Source organism: Zonotrichia albicollis, chromosome 4, assembly GCF_047830755.1.
Source record: "Zonotrichia albicollis isolate bZonAlb1 chromosome 4, bZonAlb1.hap1, whole genome shotgun sequence".
In the NCBI taxonomy this organism is placed as follows: Eukaryota; Metazoa; Chordata; class Aves; order Passeriformes; family Passerellidae; genus Zonotrichia; species Zonotrichia albicollis.
The window spans coordinates 28,009,037-28,035,761 of record NC_133822.1 but is presented as its reverse complement, the minus strand read 5'-3'; the positions used below and the strand labels follow the sequence as shown (position 1 = coordinate 28,035,761).

At 45.0% G+C, this 26,725-nt stretch overlaps 1 protein-coding gene across 2 annotated transcripts in view; it reads right to left on the bottom strand.

The window, feature by feature from the left end:
- The window catches only part of LOC102073313 (very long chain fatty acid elongase 4), a 91,986-nt gene that overhangs the window by 10,877 nt on the left and 54,384 nt on the right, over window positions 1-26,725 (bottom strand). The window contains exons 2-6 of one of the 2 annotated variants that reach the window (XM_026796652.2): window positions 4,798-4,999; window positions 4,244-4,316; window positions 3,579-3,644; window positions 1,913-2,100; window positions 687-767 (exon numbers count right to left, since the gene is read on the bottom strand). In XM_026796652.2, coding sequence (XP_026652453.2) covers window positions 687-767; window positions 1,913-2,100; window positions 3,579-3,636 — 327 coding nt within the window. In that variant the 5' untranslated portion in view covers window positions 3,637-3,644; window positions 4,244-4,316; window positions 4,798-4,999. Of the gene's footprint in view, window positions 1-686; window positions 768-1,912; window positions 2,101-3,578; window positions 26,267-26,725 lie in introns of both variants that reach the window. The other variant, XM_074539257.1, reaches the window with a different exon arrangement.

Sequence of the window (26,725 nt, the reverse complement as noted above, 5' to 3'; positions counted from 1 at the left end):
CTTTACCCCAGATCAATACATTTTCAATCATGCTGTATCCCTGCCACCTGTCCACCCGGGATCTGCAGCAAGGGGGGAAAATTAAGGGGTCCTTTTTTTTTTTTTTTTTTTTTTTTTTTGGCCAGATGGCAGGACTCTGAAAAACTGAAAAGATAATACGATGCTTGCATTGTAACTCCAAATTCAAAGAGAAAAAACTCACACAGCATTTTTGGAAAGCTGATGCTGGTGGGACCCAAACCCCTGTGATGACCAAGAAATAGTTTTAGCTAAACCCCCCTGCTAAAAGAAGGGTTAAGTGAGATTTCTGTCATACAAGGCAGAGGATATAAAAATCAGTTTTCTTGTTGGAAAGAGATCACCCAGAATCCTTATAATCCATGCAAAGAATCACATCTATTTCAATAATTGATTTGCAATATTGATACTTCAGCTGGTAAGATCACCCTCTCTGCAATGGTCAAAGAGCAAACTTAGATTGCTGGGTTGACTGAGATGATTAATTTTAGAGAACTAAAGCAAAGCACAACAACTGTTGAAGGAGACAATTTAGTGGAATAGATTTACTGGCAACAACAAACTGGAATCAAAGCCTTCTTAGCCATGCAAATTGCTATTTATGAGCAAAAGGATCTGCCTAGCCATGGGAGGGCAGGGCCTAAGGCAAGCTTTCTCCAGAACTGTACCCTCATTCCCAGCTCACTCCGGCTGTAATCCACTGGCTGGCACAGGTAGCTGTAGTTATCCAAGACTGAAGTGACCAGAAACTGAAACAGATGAAAAGCAAATAGAAATCAGTTTTCTGTTGAATGCCATCTGTTCCGAAAAAGATGGACATATTAATGCTAAGGTAGTGAGGTTTCAGTCTTATAGTACTGACAGAAAATCCAGGGACACATAGTAAAAACCTAAAACAAAGTACTTCACATCCTGGTTGAAATCTCAAAAAATGCAAATTGGGCCTGGGAAGATTTGTAACTCTTTGTGTAATCACTGGAGGGCTCAAAACTACTTCAGCAGGAATACTAGGCTTCTAAGTTTCTCTGAGAAACACTGCTCTCCTTTGCAAAGATCTTTCTGTTCTGCTTTGGTAGGTTCATTTGCTTGTTCACTGGAAAGCCAAAAACTGGACCAAATAACCAGTAGAACTGAACAATCATGTGCAGAAAAGCAAGTTGCACACCTGTCCTCAGATGGAGCAGCATTTGTTAAAAAAATCCAAAAGCAATTAGTGTTGATGTAACACTTGTAATACAAATTAAAAGGGCATATTTGTTGGCAACAGAATGTTTTTGAAACCTATTTGGCCATGTTCCCTCAAAGACTTTTCAGTGGCCTATAAACTTGGGGGGAAAGGCTTGTAGAAATGCTTATGTGTTAAGAACAAGCAGAAAAATAAGTTCTTAACATTCTCAGCAGCAGGAAGACAGAGAGTGCTTGGCACTCCTGGAGAGAACTGCCAACTTTGGAAAATCATAGTGTTCGAAGGGACCTTAAAGAACACCTAGTCCTAAACCCCTGCCTTTGGCAGGGACATCTTCCACTAGTCCAGTGGTTCTTATCCTCAGAGATGGATCCATCACCAGCCAGACTTGAGATGAAATGAGACCATTCCACATTCTCCACAAAATCTGTGTCTAATGGGGAATTCTCAACCTGCAATTCATTCATTCAGCATGAATGAAATTCCATGTTAATTTCATGAATGGCAGGGATATTGAGAAATGGGAGGAAATCAAGCACAGCAGGACAATACTGCTCCTCTTGTGGCAAAACATGGACATGTCCAAGCCAGCTTCCACTCCCTTCAGCAGAGTCCATCAGCAGAAGCTGTTTAAACCCTGGAATCTGGAGGCTCTGGAATTCAAACCCTTCTCAGGTGCTTACCTAGGAGCCAGTCCTACCTCCTCACCTCATAAAACATGTAGCTGGATAATGCCACCATGGCCAGGTTGTAGGTGAGTAGCAGAGCCCTCAGCTCCAGCTGCTGCCGCTGCCGCATGCAGGACGGTCCCAGTGCCACCATGAAGAGGTAGGAGGTGAAGATCAGGGTGACTGGAAGTGGGGAGTAAACCAGTGGCCACGGGTCTGTCCTTGGATCTGAGAAGCAAAACACACAGCCACAGCTGGCACCTCCACACAGCAAGGGACGGATATATTTAATTGTATTTCAATACTTCCCTTTGGTGCACTCGCTGCAGAAAGAAAATTGGTGTCTTTGTGTCTTTGCAAAGCTGCACCTCAGTCCTTCTGCTCTGATTCTGCCAAAAGGATTTAGCACAAAGGTTTTAGCCCAATTTTTGGGTATCGACTGCTGTACTGGAAGGCAGATCTTTCCTGGGATGAACTGGAGCCCTCCCTGGGTGAAAGGAGTGATCCCAGATACTGTGCAGGGAGGCACAGGAGCAGCCATAGCAACAGTGGCTCCTCAGGAGTGTAAATTTACAATTTTATAATAAAAGTGTTTCAGTCCTTGGTGTTTCAGTCCTGTCCTTACAATCCTCAGGATATCTAAATTTCTCCACTCCTTCATTTTTATATCTGCTCATACAGTGGGCTCTCTTAAGAAGCTTGAATTCACTAGGAAATGCCAAAACACTTACGCTGCTGTAACAGCTCTTTGGTACTACAGCAAAGGGAAACTGAAGAGATTTTCTGTCATGCCACCTCCTCCTAATCCTGCTGTCATCCAGGATATATTATATCAGCAAAAACATCCCAGATACCATTCATGCTTTCCTTTGCTGTGTGGTCACTGCTCTGTCAACCCCCTTCATTTTTTTATAAATGCTGTACCAGTCTGGACAACTCTGTTAATCCCTCTCCCTTCTAAACCTTCCACTTCTTTTTGATGGCTGTTATGAGCTGTGTTAGGAGCTCTTTGACATTCCATTTCTAGATTTAGCAGCTCATCAGAAGTCCTGAATCACAATTTACACTTTCTTGTGAAATTTAAGTCGTGAAACATTTACTGAGCATTATGTAAAGTCTAAGCATTATGCCTCATGTCTTCCTCCTGCAAGCCTGCTGTTCTACCTTCATGGCATTTTGTGGCTTTTCTTTACATCCAGAGATACATCACAGCCCTTTGGAATCAAATTGAGCCTTTAATTAATGAAAATCTGATGTCTCCTCACTGCAAGCTGTCAAATCTCAAGCACTGAGGAGTGGTTACTGCCAATATTTCATTTGATAACAGGTTTTCCTGGCATCACAAAGAGTTTAAACCTCCCAAAGTATTAACTCTTTAGTCAACTAAGCTTTCTCATGACACATGAATATACATTTAAAAAATTCAGATTCTTTAGTACTCCAGACTCAAAAATCTCAGGCATTTATTGCTCCTTGTCCACTGGGAAATTCCTCGTCCCTTCATTCCTTACCGTGATCCAACTGGAGGGTCAATGAGATATATTTCAAGACTTAAGGGAAGTTTGTGATCATGGAGAAGGAAAAGTGGAAATCTTCTTATTTAGGAAAGTGTGGGCTAGGGTAAGGATTGCATTCCTTTTAGGTTTGGTTTTCATGATCATGCTGTTGATGCAGAAATTCCCATTTTAGACAGCATCTCTACCTACCTCCACTTTCAAGAATCCAGTTGTAGAATTCCTGAGTTTTCTGCCAAGTTGAAGCCATCCCAAGTTCTGGAAAGAAATTAACTTGACTGAGTCAGGAATTAGGATGTTCTTTAGAAAAAGAACTACAGCTAATGAAAGGATAATAGTTTGCTTTCTAAAAAAATTAAATTTTAGACCAGGATTAAAGTGTCCTTTAAAAAGGGAAGAAAGAGAAGCTCCCCCCCCCCCCAATGATTAGCTACTTAACTTCCAGATTTTATTTATAAATAATTTTTAATAATTTATTATTTAATTTCCAGATTTTGATATTGCATGGAGTTTTCACCTCTAAAAATGCTCTGAGCAGCTGCATGTGATCTGCCAGATCCAGGAGGGAACTGCCAGTACCACTGGGAAATCAGTCACATGGCATTTTTTCCTAAAGCAGTGCCGGCACAACATTCATGTGAGGACAAACATCAAGTGTCATAACTGCATCTTTCCACAGGTAGTATTAGATATTCCCAGTGCTGGAAGGCAGCTAGGGATTCATTCAGCACTGCTGCAGCTCCAGAGGTGTTAACAGAGCTGGTTATTTGGTTTTTCTGAGGCCCCAGTTTATACATTAATTTTGTTCTATCTTGGACAGATTCTTTAATATAGTATATAAAGTAGAATACTCATACATATTATGATCCTCCTCCTCTTCCCTTCTTTCCTTTAGTAGGGAGATGTTTTCAAAGGCACTTAGAAGTTCTCCTAGAAAACACTTTTCTGCAGTTAGTTTCAACAGCTTGAGCTACCTGATCCAGTTCTCTCCATTAGCAAATACAGAGGGGCAGCGTCCTCCAGGTTCATCTCCTGCTGGCATTGAGAAAAGTACATTTTCTCCTTTTACCCCTCCTCACGGACTGTGACACCCATGCCCCACATTGTGTCAGTGACAGACATCCCCAAATTTCTCTCCTGCAGTTAGTCCTTCTCGGGTGTTCCTCTGACACAAAGCCAGAGACCCCTGGGAGGTGTCACACCTATCCTGACTCAGAGCCACATGCCCTTGTTATCCGGATGGACTCTGCCAGCGCCCGGATTAGTCGGCGATTATCAGCAGGCTCAGAGTCAATCCCTCAGGGATTCCACACGGTTACAAGTCCCCAAAAAACCCACACGCAGTCCAGCTCACTCCTCTTCCTTCCCCCCAAACCCGTCGGGAAGAGGCAGGAAGGAGGAGCAGACTCACCGCAGCAGCGCAAGGGGCTCCAAGCATCCCTTTCTCCAGGGCTGCCCCAGCCATTCGTGGCGCAGGTAGAGCCGGCAAGACAAGGAGCTGCAGCCTTCCTCTCCACAAAGGAGGTGAGTGCATCCCCTGCGAGGTCTCCCACAGCCGTGGTGAATCTTCAGGCCATCTTCTTCAGTCTCCTAGAGGTGCCACCTAAACCCCACTGCGAGCCACAGGCACCGTGGGGTTATCGCGCAATTTAGCCAGAATAAGAGGTTACATCACATACTCCTCCCCTCGCTCTCTTGCCTCTCCCCACACGGTTTATCTGATTAGGGGACTGGAAAGAAGGAGGAAACAAATGAAGAAGATTCCTGGGATTCCACAGGAGTGAACCACTGACCTTTAGTGCCATGCTCAGGAGCCCAGCCCGGCCAAGTGGGACCCGGGCCAGCATTTCTTCTGCAGGTTTCTGCAGGACATGCCACGACAGCTTTGCAGACAGTAAAAGACGAAAGATCACAGCTGGAAAGCAGTCTGTTTGGAGCACTCCTTCAGACCAGCACAAGGGGCTGACAGCAAGACTTTTGAGTGCTCAAAATAAGTCCAGACCACCAAATGAGGGGATAGAGAACAATGAGAACTCACTCACTCACTCACTCACTCACTTGCTCTCACTCAGTCTCAGTCACTCAAGGCAGGGAAAACTCAGCTGGAGTCATCCCCTCATATCCAGCCTGTGTCCGTCGGGGAGTCACTGTTTTTAACGACAGGAGAATATTTGGAGGGGTGTGACAGAGACACCAAGTGATCTCCAGCAACTGCATCGAGGGAAAATGCAGAGAGCTGCAGTGATTCAGTCCCACGTGGGGGGACCAATGCAGAACTAGGACCCTGGACCCCCACTCTCCAAGAAACAGTCCAAAGCCAAGTGATGGGGTTCAGCTTCATCACCTGGGGCCACCTGGGGCGTGGATACATCCTCTTCTTTTTCCAGTGGGCACAGATCATTAGCAAACTCCAAATAAACTAGAGGGTAGTACCATTTCTCATACCACTGTATTGTGTCTGTCACCAGATCCATAACAAACCTTTTTGAAGGGCAAAACACCAAAGATTAGCTTTTCAAAGCAGCTTTAGGAATTAGGCAGATCATGTGTTGGGAGTTTTTAATTGAAAGATATCACGTGCTGATGCTGTTGGACAGCTACTGCATTTCTGTAATTTATGGAAACCATGGAAGTATTTAAACAAATATTTTTGGGAAAGGTGATTTAGGATGAAGATTTTGAATTTGGGGGGTCAGGGCATTAGAAGGGCAATCCAGTCTAGAAGAGGGTTTGACTGACCTTTGGTAGCATACTGGGTTTTTGCTGACCCAGGGTCAGGGAGACAATTATTGTGGACTTTACAGTTATAGTGAACTTTACAATCATAGTGAACTTTACACACTTTTTTTGGTGTTGTTTTGGTTTTTTTCTTTCTTGCAGAGCTTTCTATTAAGACCTTTCCTTGAAGTTTTCTAATTGCTCATGAACTAGCAGGTTTCATTTCTGTATTTTTGGTGCCCCAGTCCTAAAAAGAGCTCAGTGATTTATCTGTGTGAATCAATGGAAGTGATAAATCAGATCAGTGCTTTCTATCTGTCACATGTAGATGGGACTATATTTTATTATATCTATCAGGTAGTTTAAGTAATGTTTGTTGAGTTATTTATACTGATGTATAAGACTCAGAATTACAGACACAAAACTTCTCCATCAAATATTTTTTACCGTGGTGAAAAAATAATCACCTGTAGTGAATTTTCACAAATTTAATTTGGAGCAAACTATTTTATTGTTCACATAAACTGGATTTTTGTTTTTAATATCATGAAACCCATGTCATTTTTTTAAAACCTTCCCTCTTCCTGAAGTACTCCCAGTGGTGCTGTTGCAGATGTTCACTAGCATGGCTGGCAGATGGAGAGATGTCCTCAGCAATGTGGTACTTTTACACTCCGGGAATGGGTGTCCTTTGATGAATTTTAGCACAACTGTGAAGGGCAGCTCTGCAGGGACTGCACACAAAAGCCTCAGAACTTTTACTTTCAGCAAGAACTAAGTAGAAGAATAACCCCCAAAATTGCTCCTTCACTGAAATAGTATTAGGGGAGCTCTTAGTGCCAAAGTGAATTGGGTTTTTAATTCAGTGATTTGGCAAGAAAAAAGGGGATTGCAGGGACATGAATGACAGGCACAGTAATAAGGAACTCAGTTATGCAGAATGTGTGACAGCTCAGACAACTCCATCGAGATGGAAAAATATATTAACCAGTGAAAAACCTGGCTATCTCCCGCATAGTTTAGAAGTGTTTGCCACAAAATCATTATCAATAGCAAGTATCATCAGGAGAACAATCCTGAGGGCTTCTGGACTGTGCAGCTTTTGCTCGTTGGTCCTGTACTGCTGTTGCTTCCAACCAGAACTGTACTAAAAGGACAGATTACCAAAGGAGACCTGTTCTAATGCTTGAAAAAGGCAAGGAGCAGGGGGCCACGCTCATCTGGATACACAGGCTATGTCATGGTGCTGCTCTGGACCCCACAGCAGAGACTTGGCAGATTACAGAACCACAAAACGGTTTGGGTTGAAAGAGACCTCAAAGATCATCCAGTTCCACCCCCTACCATGGGCAGGGACACCCTCCACTGGCCCAGCTTCCTCAGAGCCTCATCCAGCCTGGCCTTGGACACTTCCAGGGATGGGGCGAAAAATGCACATACCTGGCCCTTGGAACTCCTGAATGGCATCAAATTCGCTTCCTATGCAATTCAAGTGGATCAAGCTGCTCAAGTGTTTGATGCATGCAGATATTCAGATGTAGTTTATTATATGTAGATAATAAAAAATACTGGTAACTTATGCATGGAATTGGCTTCAGTGAGAGGTAAATATCAGAGCTGAGGATGCCACAGAACAGGAAGGAAGGTGACAAACCCACAGATCTCTTCCTCAGCTCATATCTACATCTGGACTCTTGCTAAACAAACTGCTTATGGGTAACACATTTACGAGTCAGGAGAAGTCCAAGGATTGTATTGTCCACACTTCCAGCAGATGAAGCACTACCTTGCTCCTTGGCAAATGTGCTCCAGAGCAAGCTCTGAACTCTTGAAATAATATCTTTGTGAATATGCTGCCAAGGGAGGTTCATGTCATCTCCTCTAATTCGTGCTTTTAAACAACTACCTCAGCTCTCAATTGCTTGCAACAGAAATAAATGACAGCTGGCTTTATGAGTACTCTCTCAACAATGGGGAAAACAATAATAAATGTTTTCACAGATATAGAATTTATACAGAATAATAATTGAATGGCTGAGTTAGTTTTGCTTATATGCAATTACCAGTTTATATATGCTTCTGGGGAAATGCAGTGGTTTCAGGTGACAATCAGCCAACACTAAGACACTCTGAAGACCTCACCAAACTTTCCAGTACATCTGGGTCTAATCCACAAAGTTCTTGTGCATGAAAAAAATCCAAACTCACAGCAAAAAGAAGCCTTTAAGAGGCCCAGTGAAGCAGCTGAAGATGCTTCTGGCACAGGGATTCTGTTTCTTGATTGCCTTGCTTATGCTCCATGCAACCAACTGCACAGACCTTGAAAGGTTTAGAAGAGATTACAGGAAGGGATTTTTGGCAGAGCTACTGAGCAGACTGTCTCTGTACATAGAACTGGGGAGACTGCATCAACTCTTGTGTAAATTACCGTCAGACCTATCTTAAGGCATCTCCAGTGGCACTGGACACCTACCTATGTACAGGCATCTGAATTGAGTCCTCTTTGCTTTTAGACCCACCTTTTGTCAGCCTTCATACTTACTTGGTCATTTCTTTGAGATAAGAACCTTCTCTCGTGATGTACCTTTATGGCTAAGCATTAGTCTTGGTTGTGGGAGCCCTGTCTCCAAAATACATTCCCAAGTAACTCCTAGGCCTAGAGAACTCAGAAACTTTTGGCTTTCATCTCAAAATCTGCTGTCTTTTCAGCATGTCTTGAATCAGCGTTATTTCAAAATTGTACTGTGACTGACAAGGAGAAGGGACTTAATGCTGATCCCAAAATTTAATGCATCATCCAAAAACTTCCCAGAAATGAGCTTAAGATTATGTATTGATCAATTGGCTTATAACAACTTCTTCCAAAAATAAAAACAAAAAACCAAACAAACCAAAAACCAAACCTTAGGCATCATGGTAGCAACAAGGTTTTTATGCCAAGATGTTGGCATTAAAGGAGCGAGAAGCCAAAAGAAAGAGAAGCTAATGAGTCTTCATTTAGACATCCAAGGGGTGCCAGGAATATTGTTCTAGTCCTAGAGCTCTACAAAGAACACTGAACAAACTTGATCATCCGATAGATGCAGCCTGTGGATCTCCAAACCCAGACCTCATGGCATCTCCAATATGCTGGAGCCATGGGTAGAGCACAGATTGAATTCCTGCTATAATTAGTGCAGTACTCACGTAATGAGAGCACAGTGCTGATGACTGCTGTCTCTTTTTTTTTCCCATTTAATCAAGGAAATACAGAATCTCCATGTACCTGTCTCTTGGTGATACTTGAATGTTTCGGTGCTTCTGAGAACTTTCCTCTTCTATTTCACTCCCACACAAACCCACCAACAGCGCTGAGCTGAGAAATTAATTCTGACCAGTTGTTCCTATTGAAGGGAGAGCACTTAATAGAACTTGCCTCTGAACATCCACTGCCATTGGAGAAAGGATTATAAAGATTGTGTTTCCTTTTTTTTTCCTCCCCTCTAGTTTCTGATATTCCTCCACTATGTGCACTCAGCTGATCAAATAAGCCAGTCATAACAGATGCTTCTTCCGAAGCACAAATGTTGTCCAGGCCACCTGCAAATGTCTGGGGTTCGCACTGTAGGAAAGAGGATGTTCTTGTAATTGTAATGCTGCTGCTGAAAGAAAATAATGTATTCTCTTTTTAAATCAGATGCTCTGAATTACCACATCAACATCTGTTAGCCTCATGGAGATTCTGGAAGTCTAGGACAACTCTTCCTTTTTTTTTTGCTTGCCTGGCAGATACCCATATCATCCTCCCTCTGCAAAGGTGTGTCCACCAGATTAAACTGATCTGGATCCCTCTGGGATGGTACTATGCTTTCATCCCCTTCTGTTCCTGCCCTACACCTGGAGAAACGTCCCCACAGAAATTAGTATGGCTCCTTTTTATCATCAAACCTTTCCCCCTAATTATGCCTGCAAATTGCTGGTGGTCAACCAGACTGTGATGTATCCCCAGCTCTTTCCACTTCACCTTTTATTCCCATTTTGCCTGCTCCTCCCTTTCTCCTGCCCATGCCTGCAATGCACTGGATCGTGTCTAACATGCAGATTGCAGGCTCTGCAGAGTCTGATTCCCTATGCGATGACTACCAAAGTATTTATGGCAGCAATAAAAATTGAGGATGCAAAATCCTCTTTCCTCCTCTAATGATCTGGTACAGATGCTCCCGGTGATCTGGAAGCCAAATAGAACAGATATTTATAGGAGCCAGAAAATGAGCAGTTCAACTTTCCAACTTCCAATGGTGAATTTTGGAGCCAATAGGCAGCACAGATTGTTTTGATCTCTGTCCTCTAAAGCAGTTACTCTGTGGAGAACAGCAGACACCTTCCTGAAATTTCCTTATATTTACAATAGCAAAAAAAGATTCAGTTTTGTTGTGATCCATCCTAAATCTCTATCTGTGTGTAAAATAGAAAATTTCACCTTAAGTTAAAGTAACTCATGACAAAAGACAGTGACATAAAATCCTTACTGAGGCAACAAACTCCTCCACACAGGAAAAAATGGAAACATCTCTACTGGGCAGGACTTTGAATGGATTTTATGTATTGCTGTCAAAGTCATGATCACTCTGTTCAAGGCCAGGTTGGATTGGGCTCTGAGCAACCTGGTATAGTGGAAGGTGTCCCTGCCCAAGGCAGGGGGTTGGAATTGCATGATCTTTAAGGTTCCTTCTAACCCAAACCATTTTGGGATTCTCTGAAAACAGTGTGGGTGATTGACTGGAGAAAAAACTGCCAGTCTTCTGCAATTTATTGCAGAAAAAGAATGTGGTTGGGACTCCTCCAGTTCAGATTCCTTGGGCCTGTGGTGAATCAGTCAATAATAGAAGTGCCATACACAGTCAAACAGCTGCAGAGCTGCATTATAAAAGTAACATGACTCCTTTGCAACTCCCCAAGGCATTATGAGGTTTAATTACTGTTTTGTTCTTAGGAATCCTTACAGAAAGGTAATCTGTTCATGACAAGAACTGTAAATATCATCGCTGCTGCTGGCAAGTATAGTCCTGGTAAAGGTGGCAACAAATGAGCCAGAGTAGCACACAGGAATTTCCTTTCCTCCTGCTTTCTATTCTCCTGCAACTGCATGAAGTTCTAGGGAAAGTTAACCTGGCCTACAGGCACTAGTCTTGTCAGGCTACAGGCCAAATCCTGAGGGATGATGTGGGCTAGCTCAAGGTACTTCAACAGACTTCATCCTTCCTTTTTATCTTGACCACTGTGAGAAGTTTGGAACTGATCCATTTGGGATTGGTTGTACATGCTGCTTTGGTTTGTGGGTTAGTCCTTCTTGCCGCACAGTGCTTTGAGACACAGTCTTCTACACACCAGTGTGGGAAAAACACAATGGTAGAGGATTCTCCTAGCTTGAAGGCAACAAACCACCCCTCTGAGAGGAAACCACTGACCTCTGCCGCAGGAGACACGATGGAGTACAGAGCAGGCACTTACCTTGGAAAGAAACCTGCTTCTGAGTATGCAGGTCACACACTCTGTTAAAAAAATGGAGAGTGTACAATTTGTCTTCATCTGTCAGAGCAGATGAAGGAAGCCTTTTAATGACTTTCTGTCAGGAGATTTAGACAATTAGAATATAATATAATGACTGTAGCTAGCAAGGCCCAAACTAATGATATAAAGAAAGCAGACAGAAGAAAAAGGGGCCTCCTTTTGCAAAAGTATGTTTACATGGCTCATGGGTTTCTTTAAGACTTCAGAGATTGTGCACTGAAATTAGGATAATTTGCTGAGCTCCAGGCTGATAGTTCCGTCTCTGTGCTAACTAGGTAAGAAAGATAGAGATATTTGGAGGCTTCCAGCTGCCCCTTGGAAAAGCATCTCCAAAGGCACGCATTTAGGACTCTGCTGAATGCCAGCACAGGCAGTCACCACGCTGGTTTGTGCAGTGCCAGAATTGCCCTCCACACAAGTCACCAACAGATCCCTTCCATCTGCTTACAAAAGTGTTCACTTCAGGATTTCATGGCCTCACCTGCCCAGCCCCTTCCGCAGGAGCAATGTCTTAGCCAAAAACCAGCTGCCAGCACTAAGAGGTGATGAGAGAAGGGCCTCATGTCACATTTGAGAGCTCGCAGTGGTGTCCTGGGGAGCAGGTGACACTCCTTCACCACTGTGGGAGGGGGGCAGCAAGGTCTCCACCCCATGAATGGCAGCCTTTTCTCATAGAGAGGACAGACCAGCTGTGGCCCTAAATTAATAGAATAACCCACCCTTCAGCACTATGAGGAAATCACCTCTGCTGTGGAGTAGGGACTTATGCCAGTTATTTTATTACCTGATTTTGTTTTTTTTTTTTTTACCATGTAGCCATGAGTCTTTAGCCATGTTTCAGGCATCACAGTCTCTTCTTCTATACTTGAGAACATTTAATAGCGGCAAGAAATCTGTTCTAAGAGTTGATTTAGCAATAGGATCGTAGACTCTCTTGATTCTAGGATCATTGGGTCCAGCTCTTGGCCCTGTACAAACACCCCAACAATCCCACCTTGTGCATCCCTGAGAGCATTGTCCAAATGCTCCTGGAGCTCTGGCAGCCTTGGGGCTGTGACCATCCCTGGGGAGCCTGTTCAGTGTTCCAGCACTCTCTGGGAGAAGAAAATTTCCCTGATAACCACCCTGACCCTGCCCTGACCCAGCTCCAACCATTCCCTGGGTCCTGTCCCTGGTCACACAGAGCAGAGATCAGAGCCTGCCCCTCTTTTCCTCTCCTGAGGAAGCTGCAGAACTGCTGTGAGATGTCACTCAGGATGCCCTGCAACTGGACTTTGGTGCTAAATTAAAGATTTTTTCACTGTGGGTCATGAGAGGGAATGTTTGAGAAATGTTGGCACTATTTGTACCAAAGTGGTCCAACTCACATATTCCCTGGACAGGACTGGCGAGTGTAAATCATAGAATAGCCTGGGTTGGAAGGCAGCTTAAAGATCACCGAGTTCCAACACCCCTGCCATTGGCAGGGACACTTTCCAGTAGACCTTCTATAGATCCAAGAGACCTTCCATAGATCCAAGTCCCTTCCATAGATCCAAGAGAGGGCCTAAAGATGTTTAAGCCCAAGATGATGCTTAAAGGAATGCATTCACTGCCAAATATGGATGTTCTGATTTGAATGCCACCCTCAACAGAATTTCACCCTCTTCTGCCATAATTTCTTCCATGGTCTTTGTTCATACAGAGATTTTTATGACCTTAAGCTTTTCCTCCACAGCTCTTTAGTCCCCAGGTATACAGCATTTCATTTGATCTCTTCTGAAGCCTTTCAGATTTGCCTACTTCTCCATCAAAATGCAGTAACCAGTGACCAAACCCCATTTTCCTATAAAGAATACCCAGGGGGAAAAAAACCTTCAATCACTTCTGTCACTTCTCACCTTTCTGTTTTTTTACATATAGTACTCCTCTCCACAGTGTTAACTCCCTTAAAAACATATAAAATGCTGAGAGTTTTGAGTAGTATAAGTTTGCATATTTATCTCAGAAATTAAGAGTTTGAGAATATTATTAGTAATCTTAGTGAAAATTTGCAATTAAAACAAACAAAACAAAACAAAACCCAGAAAACCAAAACCAAATCACCAAACAACCCTGTGGTGATTGCTTAGTCACTGCCTTGTGCTTTGTGCTAGATAAATAAATTTGTGCTGAGTAAATCAAACGTTAAATGCTGCGAGATCAACCCTGGCAGGAGGATATGCTCCTTTTGCAAGGGCTGAAAGGAGGATGCTCCTGGACACCTCTCACCTGAATCTGACAGGGAGGTGATAGCAGCCAGGCTTTGAGATGGACTGGCAGAGTCCTGTGCCCATGCAGACCTGGCAGAAAAAAGGGTGGTAAGTCTGGAGCCCAGGCAGGTGTGGTGTGGCATGATTGTAACCTGCCAGACTCGCAGCATTCTACCTCTTTTGGCTACTGCAATTAATTAATTAATTGAGCAAGACTAGGGCCGTGCACCATGTGCTTTTCTTTTTATTTTTTTTTAAACTTGGTTTACTTTCTCGGGTTTTTTTTCTTTCAAATTAACAGAGAATTGTCACTGACATCTCTGATCTCTGCTGAATTTCCATTTCCCTCAGGTGAGCAAATTACAAGGCCAAATCTATAAACAGAAAGCATTACATAATTTGTTAAGACTGGAATTTAGTACCATCAGGAACTGTTACAGTTAAGATGGATCCTAAGCTAGTTTGTTTTTTTTTTTTTCCATTTCTACCACTAGAGGCCTGTAATGTGCTGCACATTTGGAAAACTCTACATTATGTCAGTGACACAAGAGTACCATGAGTACAAACCTGCACCATGATTGTAAAGACATTTCTATGTATTTAATATCAGCTTCTGAAGACAACTTTCTGTCAATGGCAGAACAAGTTCAAATAAGCAACTTTTCAGCAGTTTAATAAGAGAAAACACTTAATAAGCAACTGATTTAATATTTATGAATATTAGCAATTTTCTCCAGCTCTCTTTAAAACCCATGGACTGATCTCTTGTGTAATATTGTTTAGATTGGGATTTACTGAACAGACACCCAGCCAGCTGGTTTCAAGTTAGGAATAAATAGAAATTTAGGAATAAAGATTTACATCTACTGTGTTTGTGCATTTGTTTTGATAGCATAGCATATCTGACATCTTCATTGGTGTTAGTGGTCTGGAAAAAGTACTTCACCTATGCATGAAGGATTAATGCTATCAGAGAAATACTTTTTATTCTAAAGTAATAAGAGGTGGGTATTTCCAAAACAATGGTGCTGTTTATAGCATGTTGGGGGGGAGGTTGTTTTGGTTTGGCTAGTTTTCATATTGATTTGGCCACCTGATCACTCTGCTTTGCTCTGATAGGCAAATTTTCTGCTTGTACAGAAACTTTTCTGTGGATTTCAGAGTAACCCCTGAGATCTGTCTCTAAGTGAATTTCTGTGGGTAAAAACAAGCTGAGCATTCAGACTGTGGTTTTCTACGCCTGACATCCCCCAGTCCAGGTCAAATAATTACTCTCTTACAAGCTGGCCATCGGTCCATGGGCAGAGCCACTGACATTTCATAATATTCATTTCAGAGCTGCTGCTTCATTGTGAAGAGAACATTTTACACAAGTCACCGCACACCTCTCGCTGGAGATGTTTGCAGAGGAAGGCAAGAGATGGCAGCAGAAATTGCTTCCTGGGATATGATTCTTCTCACCTAAATTTACCCACCTGAAAGTTGGATGTCTTCAGCAACCCCAGAGACTCTGGAGACAAACCAGTGTTATTGGGAGTTGAGTCACTGTGCCTGTCAGCTTTGCCATGAATCACCAGTTAGCACTGCTTTGATTTTGTACTGACAAAATAAAGCACCCAGAAGAGCCCAGACAATTAGCTGAGACTTTATGCCTGAGTGTCATTTTTCAAATAAGGGGAGATATCCCTTTTGCTGCCCCAGTGCTGGGTATTGAGGCAGCACTTGCAATATGCAGCTGTGAAGCTCTTGGCTGAGGGCTCTGAGGTAATTTCTCTGTGTGGGACATCAAGCAAGCAAAGTGAGTGTAAAGACCTGGAGATGCTTTGATTTGCTGGTGCTGCCTCCCCCAGTGCTGAGTGCTAAGTGACTACATAAAACATGAGGGAGTCAGACTTACCCAGAGCCCCGTGGCCAGTCCTCTGCCAGCTGCTGATGGCACAGGGCTGTGACATCTCCACAGGAGGTGCTGTGCTTTCCTGCCCTGACCTTCCCATGCTGGGGCACTGCCACTGTCCTTCTCTGAGCCCAGATCTGGGGGTCACTGCAGAACCTGAGCTCAGCAAGGCAGTGAAAAAGCAAGGGGAGGAGGTGTTTTGGAGGTGGAAGCGCTTCCCTTGCCACCCAAGCTGAAGCCTGGAGGTGACTCATCCTCCTCTGCACCCGCTCTTGCACAGCTCCTTCACGCGCTGTTCTTCCCTTCCTTTCCCTTCCTCTCCCTCTCTGTAGAGGTGATCCAAAAAGTCCTTCTTTCCCAAGGAACTGAGCCTTTTTTTGCTTGGTCACTGGTGTATCCAGCCCTGGTTTTATGCATTGCTTCAGGCACTGCACGAGTTACTGCAAAACAGGGCAGCAAATCTGACACACTTGGTGGAATAAGCATTCCCAGTCAGGGGCTCAGCAGATATTAACTGATGGGGCTCCAGAGAAAATATGACCCTCAGTCTTCCATTTGTCTCTTGGGACAGCAAATGCAAAATGCCCCATGTGAAGACTTGGAAAGCAGACTGGTTTAAAGTGAGCACAGCTTTGCTGATTTTTAAAACTGTGCTGCTTCTAATTCCCACCAGCATGGGAATGTTCGATAACAGCCTTATTGTGCGCTTCAGCGCCCAGCAAAGCCCATCTTCCCACACACAGCAAGGAGGTGTCTGCTAAAATTAAACGTCATTCTCGCTGGCATTGTAACACTCTGAATTTTCGTGCTGAAATGTGGCATGTGGAAGAGCTGATAAACAAATCCTCTGGGCTGAGCCTTCAAACAGGGGAAGGCAGTAAAGCAGAATTATGCTGCCTCTCCCCAGTTGTAGAATTGGGGCTGTAACAGAGACCATCCGAGCCTCGGTGTCCCTGGCACACTCATCCTAACAAAGCAGAAGTGCCAGAGGACTTGGTGACCCTGGGAAGCTGATCAGCTTCTCCCTCCAGGAAACCCTTACTATGGGAAGCCAGCATTCTCTTCCTGGGGCTGTTAAAGGATACACATACCCCTGGAGTCATCAGGGAAGGCTTCCCTCCTCTTTCTCAAGGCTATAGCAGTAGACTGATGGAAACATTTAAAAAAACTACATGGGAAGTACAGAAGCATCCATCTCATCCTAAGTCCTTCAGCCTGGCTGAGGCTGCCCTTGAGGCAAACAGCTTAGCTCTGCACACAGAGACAGGCTCCCTCAGCTGCTCTGAGCACGTGGGGCTGGTCTGACGCCAGCAGACACCAGCTGAGGCACAGGTCAGGCCTTTCTCCTGGGCCCGTATGTTTCACAGGACACCGGGGCCTGTTGCACGTGAAGGAGCACTCAACTCCTGTCCTTAACAGAAAGCAAAAATGAGCCTTCTGGTAGTGGAGGTTGAGCACCTCAGCGTGCCTCCATTGCAAATTGTTCCCCTCCCTCAAAAAACATGGGGAACCAACAGAAAAAAGGGAGGTGATAACAATCCAGAAACCACAGCTAGGGATGAGATCCACCACCCAAATTTCATTTTCAGCACTAACTCCCCAATGAGCAGCTTGCTTTAGCCCTTCTAGAAAGTCCTTACCTTCACATGCAAGATGGATATGCACACCAATAATATCCTTTAGACAAGCTCAGACCACCACAGAAATGTATATAGTATCACGTTTTCTGATCCTGTTACACCTTTTTTGAGAAGAAAGGTGTTCCTCCTGTCTCACTGGAGACTGCAAGCTAAAGCTTTTGTGCTCTGGAGACTTCCCCTCATTCCTCACTTTCTGTACAACACACCAAGAATTTAACACTGAGTTTATAAGTGGCTTCTAAGTTAGGATTTTAACACAGATTATGAGAACACCTGCACTCACAGAATCACAAAATCCTAGGATGGGTCAGGCTGGAAGGGACCACAGTGGGGCAGCTGGTCCCACCTCCCTGCTCCAGCAGGGCCATCCCGCAGCACAGGGCACAGGATTGTGTCCAGAAGGGTCTGGAATATCCCCAGTGAGGAGACTCCACACCCTCTCTGTTCAATCTGTTCAGTCCTCGGTCACTGCCCAGGACAGAAGTTCTGCCTCCTGCCCAGGTGGAACCTCCTGGCCTCAGTCCCTGCCCGTTCCTCTGGTGCCATTGCTGGGCCCTGGAGCAGAGCCTGGGCCCTGCTCGGAGCCCTCCCTGCACACAGGGACACCCAGGGCTGAGGTATGGGTTGGAAAGGGCCTTAAAAATCATTCAGTTCCACCCCTCCTGCCATTGGTAGGGACACCTTCCACTACCCCAGGTTGCTTAGAGCCCCATCCAACCTGGCCTGGAACACTTCCAGGGATGGAGCAGCCACAGCTTCTCTGGGCACCCAGTGCCAGGACCTCAGCACCCTCACAGGGAACAATTTCTTCCCAATATCCAATCTAACCTTCCTTTCTGTCAGTGTGAAGCCATTGCCCCTTGTCCTGTCACTCCAGGCCCTTGTCCAGAGTCTCTCTCCATCTTTCCTGTGGGTTCCCTTCAGGCATAGCAAGGCCACAATGAGATCACCCCAAAGCCTTCTCTTCTCCAGGCTGAACAATCCCAATTCCCTCAGCCTTTCCTCCCAGCAGAGCTGCTCCATCCCTCTGATCCCCTTGGTGTCCCTGTTCTGGCCTGGCTCCAGCAGTTCCCTGTCCTTGCTGGGCTAGGATCCCAGGGTTGGAGGCAACTCTGCAGGGGAACTGAGCAGAGCGGGTCAGAGGGGCAGAATCTCATCCCTTGATCTGCTGGAGTCCATGCAATAAAACATATGGACACTAGAAAAAATTCAAGCTTCTTTCTCCCCCCCACCCCAATTTCAGTTTCTTAGCTTATGGATATAGGTAAGGGACAACTCTCCTCAAGCTGATGGAATTTCTGCTACTACCAGCATTCTGTTCAGCATGCACACTCAGATGGAGTACAGCTACTGAACACATAAAACAGAGATGCCCTGCATGCAAACACAGGTTCTGTTTTTTCTGGAAGTGGAAGCCTCCACAGGCAAGTGATGGCACTCCCACCCCAGTGGCACCCTTCCTGTTCCCATCCTGGAGCAGGGTGGGAAGCAGAGACTGACTTCCCACTCCCAGCATCCTGCTCCCAGCCCACACAGCAAAGGCACTGAGGCAAAAGGCTTGCATGCAGGAGAAGGGGAAGGCAGGGAGAAAGGAAAGTTCCTTCTGGCTTTCAAACCTAAACACCAGATTTAGAGCTCATGAGCAGCTTATGCATTTGGTTTGAGCCAGGTTCAAGTCAGGCAGGTCCTGGGACTACAGCCTCTGCAGTGCTGTCAATGTCTTCCACTGTTGATCTGCAGTTCCTTAACATCATGTGGGGACTGCTCTGGCATCCAGCTCACTTGAAATCTGCTGCTCACAGCCTCAGGGAACAGCCATATCCTTGGGACCCTCATTCCCTCTTTTTCCCCTATTCACAGAGAAGACAATGACTGCAAGAATAGAATGGAATAGAACGAAAATATTTCAGTTGGAAGTGACCCACAATAATAATGTAGTCCAACAGCTGGAGTACGTCAGGGCTGACCAAAGGTTAAGGGCATTGTCCAAATGTCTCTCAAACTATGATGGACCTGGGGCATTGACCACTCCTTCCAGAAGCCTGGTCCAGGATCTCACCACTCTCTTGGTAAAGAAATGCTTCCCAGCATCTAGTCAAAAATCACACAGGGCAGGGGAATACGCTGCATTTTCTGCTAGTGCAGAGACAGAGAATGGGAAAAGAAAGGATAAATGCCCCCAGAAACCTTTCTCTGAAAAACAGACTTGGATATTTAACACAACTGCCATTGTGCCATTGTTCATGCTGATATTTGTTGTTGTGATCAACTATTAAATTTAGGCAAGAAAACTCTCAAGTAAAGACTGAATGAAGACCAGTTATTTATCATATTTCCTTTTTTTTTTTTTCCTATGTGCATATTTGAGGGAAAGATTGCATAGAAATGACTGCTTTCTTTCCTTTCAACCCTCTTACCAGTCTGGGATTTCTGCCACTTGACTAAGTTGACTTAGAATTTTTTCTATAATAATTAGGATTTATCTGAAGCTGCTCAAGTGAGCTAGGCATGAGGAACTAGAAATGAAAGACAGGTTGTTACTGTGAAAGAGGTTATTACTTCAGTACCTGACCCTGATTGTGCTGGTCCTCAATTTCTTGTGAGAAATGACAGTAAATGACATCCAGTCCTCATGGCTTTTGACTGTCAGTGTCTGGGAGGAGACCTGCTGCATTTACAAACTAAAATTAAGTCTGTCCCTCCCCCAAAATAATAAACCTCTCAAAACAGTGGACGCCAAGACCTTCTGGGACTCCCACGCATTTGTAGAGGATGTATGTATGCTGAGAGGGAATCCTGTCTGTTGTTGCCATCTCAAATGCACAGGAAACACTTCTTTTGTGGATATGAATCCTTCTGTTGCAATTCGCCATGCATAGGAGGTGTCAGGATTTCCTCTAAGAAGAAGTGAAAGTCCTTGCATGCCCCCACACTGATCTATCCTTCAGAATTCCTGTAAGGACTTGGAGCAGCTTATTTGTCACTTGTTAATCAAACTCAAGAGGCTTTTTAATGTGAAAAAAGTCCTTTGAATGAGACAGTTGAGTGCATCCAGTGAGGGTTGCTCTAAGATGCAGTCTGGCAGTCAGTACAGCTGATATTCGGTTCCAGAACTTTGGCCCAAAGACTGACAACTTTTTTTTAGGATTTTTTTTAATTCTATGAAAAATGGGAGGAGGTGTGTGTGTGTGGATGTGTGTGGGTGTATGTGGAAAATTGCTCTTTTAAAAATCTTCCACATGCTGCCACAGAGCTCAGAGAGAGAGACTCACCAATATTTATGACTCCAGGGTCAGCACTGGTAATTGAATTAACTGAGGCAGTGTTGATTTGCACCATCAGAGAACATGACCCCAAAACATTGTATTTAAATTCATTTTCCCCATGTTTCCAGAGTTCTAGTGAGAGACAAACTGCCTCCCCCTCAGGAGTCATAGGGCAGGTATATAAAATAAGAGCTGTTTGACTCTCCCTGTACCATTAGGGGCAGGGAATGAGGAGAGAATATAGATGGAGTGTATTTGTCAAGGATGAGCAGGAAGGGGATGGAGATCTGCTGATGCTGACATTATTTCCATGATCTCCAGATCTTCCCTGCAGCATCCTACTAATCCCATCCCTACCGAGGCACCCCTTCCTCCAAATGGAGCACTTTGAGACCCTACTGTGGTTCCTCTGCCAGTGCAGAATCACACACCAGTTCTGCTGTAGCAAGCAGGGATCCTCCTTGCTGTGCATCTCTCCAGGATCCAACCCACCAACTCTGACAATTTGTCCCTAGAGACTGATCACTTCCTGCCATGCTTCAGACACAGAACTTCCTGGCCATCCCACTTCTGCAGGGAATTTCTGGCTTCCCATCCCTCCAACTACTCTGCATCAAACCCAGTTAATGCCATGCACAGAGCCCTGTAACACAGGTGAACTCTGGCTCACCCTGCTAATGCTATCTGTTTACAGCTCAGCTACATCCTCCAAATGATGGCTGCTGGTAATATAAGCCTGGTCTCCCTTCACATGATTATATCATTCCTAGAAACTGTAGTTGGCTTTGTAATGGAGCAGGTCCTCTGTGCAGGTCCAAGGGCACTTTCTAGGATTCTGTGGTGATCCTCACAAATTTCTCTGTACTCCAGGTGTCATCTGATGCATCACCAGATGTCACTTGACTTGGATGCAGAGTGCTGTGCACACCATGGGTTTTCCAAATTCCATACCAATAAACCACTTGCTCATTCTCCTTGCTGGCTGTTGTTCATGAGAAGCATGAAAATTGCAAGCCACAATTATAAGTTCCTGTCCTTATTTAATTCCCATGAAAAGAGCATGGGAGAAATTCGAGTGGGAGGTGTCCCTGCTCATAGCAGTGGAGATATGGACAAAGGATTTTCCACCTGTCAGTCCCTGGAATTGTTGAGAGGCCAACTTGAACTGCTGCCTGAATGCCGCAGAAACAAATTGGCCAAAGCTGGCAGCTCTGAACCATTGGTAGTCACACTCCCAGAATGGCCATCAGCTGCCACTTTGACAGGAATCCAGCATTGTTTGGTGGCATTTACCTTAGCGGACAGGTATTTCTCTGCATCAGGGAGAGCAATTTAAGCTTTCAGAACTGTGTCTATATGTTTATTGCTTTTTTTTGAATTCAAGAATTATTCCTGTCACAGCTCAGACTCTGACTCAATTAACATTGGAAAGGTCACCTCACAGAAACTTAGGTAGATGAAGGACAGGAAGTCATACACCATTTCCTGCCCTTCCTTTCTCCAGAAGGGAAAGTCTAAACATTTCCATGCTTGTCCCTGGCTCTGGTTCTATGCAGGGCCAGGAGTCGCACTTAATGGTCCTTGTGGGTCCCTTCTAACTCAGGATATTCTGAGATTCTGTGAGATGACATTATATTAGCTATGACTGTTCAATTTTACATTTTTCTGTAGCCAGCAGAGAAACCTTCCAAAGCAGTGCTTCTTCACTTTTTCTATGGTGATGAAATATGTTTGAAAAACAGTGGAAGCCACTGAATTAGCTGGGAATGCTGGCCTTCAGTCAGTGTGCTCCTGGACATATCAAATTTAGTAATGTGTATTTAGTAGTATGGCATTAAGATGATGATGAGCTGGTTTCACCCTCATAAATCACACATCTCACTGCATGACCCAACTGGATTGTTCCAGTTTTGTTTCAATAATATTTAAGGGACTAGGCCAAGTTAACAGGCTAATTTTCATGCAGTTCATGCCTACAAGTACAGCTTTGCCTGATATTTCTATGTCTCATCCAGCAGTTCCTGGATTATTTACGAGACGGAAGAAGTGAGGTAACTACAATCCATTGTTATCTGTCTTTCTGTTAACAATAAAAATCATCATGGATTTGCTGTCTGTAGAGCACCTGACTATCCTTCCTGGTACAAAGATGCGGTAGAAGCCATTATGCTGTAGAAGCCACCTCAGTATTCAAGGATTTAGTCCAGCATTAAAAATTAACTTCTAGCTGGAAAAACTCACTCTTAATATTCAATCTAAACCTCCTCTCTGTTAGTGTGAAGCCCTTCCCCCTTGTCCTGTCATTCCAGGCCCTTGTCAATAGTCTTTTCATCCTTCCTGTAGACTCCCTTCAGGTTCTGGAAGGCTGCAAGTTGTGTGGATGCTGAGGGCTGCAAAAGGATAGTGGGAGGGAATCAGACATGTAATTTTGCAGACACAGCCTCAAGCCACTGCTTTCCACACCATGGCATGATAGCTAGTGGATGCAACAGTCCTCCAGGATCCTGACTCTGGAAAACTGGAACTGATCCTCATTATTTGGTCCAGCATGCCAAGGCCCATCCAGCCACATTTTTCACTCCCCCCCTTCCCCTAGAAACCAGGGTTTCGTAATGCCTGGGCAACACATTGCAGTTTCTGCCCCTTGTTCCCTGCAGGGACTGGTGTTAATCTGGTGGTTCTCTGCTAGTGCTTGTCCTTTGCCTTAAGGATAAACTCAATGCACATTTCAATAATTGCTCTTGCAGTACAAGTTATTCCAGCAGATTCTAACACAAGAGAGGAACGACTGAGAGCAGCACAAAGCCAGTGGGAGGCAGTGCTTGGAGAAAGCCCAGGACCAGAGCAGCAGACCCAGGAAGGAGGAAGCTGCAAACAGCCCAGAGAGCAGAGACAGAGGCAGTCTGTGTGTGGCAGCATTGTCCATCTCCACAAGAACCATGTGATGAGGCCAGTGATTGACATCTGAGACACAGCAGAGCAGTGCTTGGAAGCACAGAGTCTCTCGCCTCTGTGCTGGCCTTCCTTCACTGCCTCCTCTCATGGTCATGGTTACATCCAGCACCTACCAGCAACATCTTCCCCAAAACCACTATTTTTGTACCTGTTTCCACCAGCACTCCCCTGGATTTCGCTGAAAGAAGAAAGAAAACCACTGGAAATAATTGTCCTTGGTGGTCTGGGGGTGCAGCTTATCATGTGTAAGCACAGCCACCTTGTACTCACAGCAATTTACAGCTCCCCTGGGCTAAACCCCCTCTCAGTGTCTGCTGAGCTGGTGCTCACCTATAGCTCAGGATCAGATGGAGGTGTGCGGGTGGTGAAACACGCTTGGAGGCAGTTCCAGTCACACAAATCCAAAAGAAAATTCACAGAGGAGCCACCTGAAGCGGAGCAGTCACTGCAAATTCCACCTCTCTGCCATCATGGAGCATGTTCAAAGCATGAGGGTTTCCAGAGGTCAGGGACACCGCAGCAAAAACAAGGCAAAGATAATCTTCTGGGTATTAGTGGAAGGATATGGGTAATAGAAGGTCAGCTAGTTCAGGACAAGCCCCTTTGATGTTTCAGATCTGCCTGACATCTGAGAAGTCTGCTGCTTTCCAGAGCTGGCAGCAGGAGCTACTGTTTTTCTCAGGGTCTTTTCTCTGTGCCTGTGGTAAGCAAAGCAAGGGCATATTTAGCATTGGCTTGGAAATGCTGTGTTTTGGGATGAGGGAACGCCAAGTCCTTACAGATTACTGCTAGGGAGACTTGTTGTAAAAAGAAAAGGCCCAGAGCTCTTTTCCATTCCTGTTGCCACATTGCCCAGTCACCATGTCCCCTTCCTTAGATTTGGCCTAGGGCTGGCATCCAAGGACACAGATTCAAAACAAGCTTCTACTGCCCTGCCTCCCTAGGTTTTCTTCCACCCCACAGCAACTATCACATTCTCAGCATTGCTTAAGGGGTGAAACGCCAGAGGGCTTTTGCTGGAGGGTGCATGTGGCTTAAAATTGTAAGAGTGTAGGTTTAGATTGGATATTGGGAAGAAATTGTTCCTTGCAAGAGTGCTGAGGCCCTGGCACAGGGTGCCAAGAGAAGCTGTGGCTGCTCCATCTGTGGAAGCGTCCAAGGCCTGGTTGGATGGGGTTCTGAGCAACCTGGAATAATGGAGGGTGTCCCTGTCCATGGTAGGGGCTGGAATGATATCATCTTCAAGATCCCTTCCAATGCAGGCCATTCTAGGATTCCATGATGATTCTCTGTTGATCAAAACTGAGAAACAAAGGGTGGCAGCCAGCTCAGAAGCTGTGTCTTTCAGGTGAGAGGTCAGGAGCAGCACTTTCCAGTCCTGGTTTTTGGACCACAGCACAGCTTTACTGTTGCTAAGCAAGTCAAAACTCTAGCTTCAAGAAGTCAGGGCCACAGCTAAGCCAGCAGCCTGAAACCTGACCTGGATTTATTCTGTGAGCATGTTTTCCTATGCTTGGGGTGTGACTGTGCTTGGATGTGAGGATGGCATACAGATCTGATTGCACAGTTAATCCTTCATTACAAAGGTACTTGCTGCCTTCTCAACTGGTAGGAGGGAGGCAGACAGATAGATGAAACCCCGACATTTTCTCTGCACAGAATTAGAGACCTGGACTTCTCCAGAGGGGAAATGCTGCTGGATACTGCCAAAAAAAGGACTTTGCTGTGCTCAAATTTCCCTGACTTAGGTCTGTTTGGGGACACAGAGATGGAGCTGCTGCTACAAAATGTCTCCTACCCACAGAGCTCTTGATAACGTTTTCCTCATGGTTCCCAAGCTCCTCTGTCTCCACGGGGAACAAAAGAACATTCCCATTGCCTTTGCAACACAAACGCATCCTCACCTCAGCCAGCTGCATCAATCCCGAGCCTTTTGTAAAGCAAATCCTTTTTGAGGAACTCCACTTTGAGCTCCACTGGCTTGTTCCTGCAGGCAGAGCTCTCCAGGGCTGGGACTGCATCGTGGTTCGGCTCAGCTCAGGTCACTCCGTGCGCAGCACCAGCATCTGCAAAGTCATCGAGCCTTGTCTGCAGAGCGCTGTGCCGAGCCCGAGCCCAGCTCCGCGGGCACTGCGCATTCCTGCCGCCAGGAACAGGAACAGGCTCCGGGAGCACGGGCAGCCTCGCAGTGACCTTGCCAAGTCCGCCAGAGAGCAGAGGGGCACAGGAGCCCAGGGTCTCCCGGAGCGGGGCACAGCCTGTCACAACGTTAATTCTGAATTCCCCTCTCGCTCTGCCCCGTCTCCATCCTCATGTCTGGTGGAGGACAGGAGAGGTTGCTGGATCACCTGGTCATGCCCAGCTGTCGTCATGCCCATGACGACTGCAGTTTAATCATAGGAAGTTGTCTTGGCCCAGCTCCAAAACCCAAGGACTCAGGTCTGGTATCCAATCATTTATTTCCCCCGCAACTCAGGAACACTAAGCCTCTGCAACTCCAAACAGCTCAGACTACTGGACCAGTTCTTTAGAGATGACTGTTCTTGATCATCTTGTTCTTTCTTTTTAAGAAACAACTTCACCTTCTATGATATTTCAGGTAGAAACTTCTGAGCAGAGCCACTCACTGTAAAATAATGAGCACACAACCCTGAAAAATGAGCTGCAGTGATGTTTTATACAACCAAAAAGGAAGGGAGGAGAAGAAGAAAACACTAATTACATCTGGATGCACCCACAGTGTCGCTATTGCACTAGTAATTATGCCAAGATTGTACAATTTTTTTAAATATCAAGAAGATGATAGGTTCTTTAATATCACATTCTTTAACAGCACATTTTAATATCACATATCTTTAATATCACATTTCACACAAGGGCTGTGTGAAGCTATTTCACACACCTGTAACCCACACCTCTTTTGCCTATGATACTCTCATGCTTATATAAGACAGAGGGTTGAAAATCTCTGAAGTGACAGCTGCAAGAGAAGAGATTACCTTCCCCCCTTATTCCACCACAGAGGAACCTGTGTTGAAATCTGCTGAACTGGGAACAGCTTCCACTTGAGCTGCTCCTAGAGGCA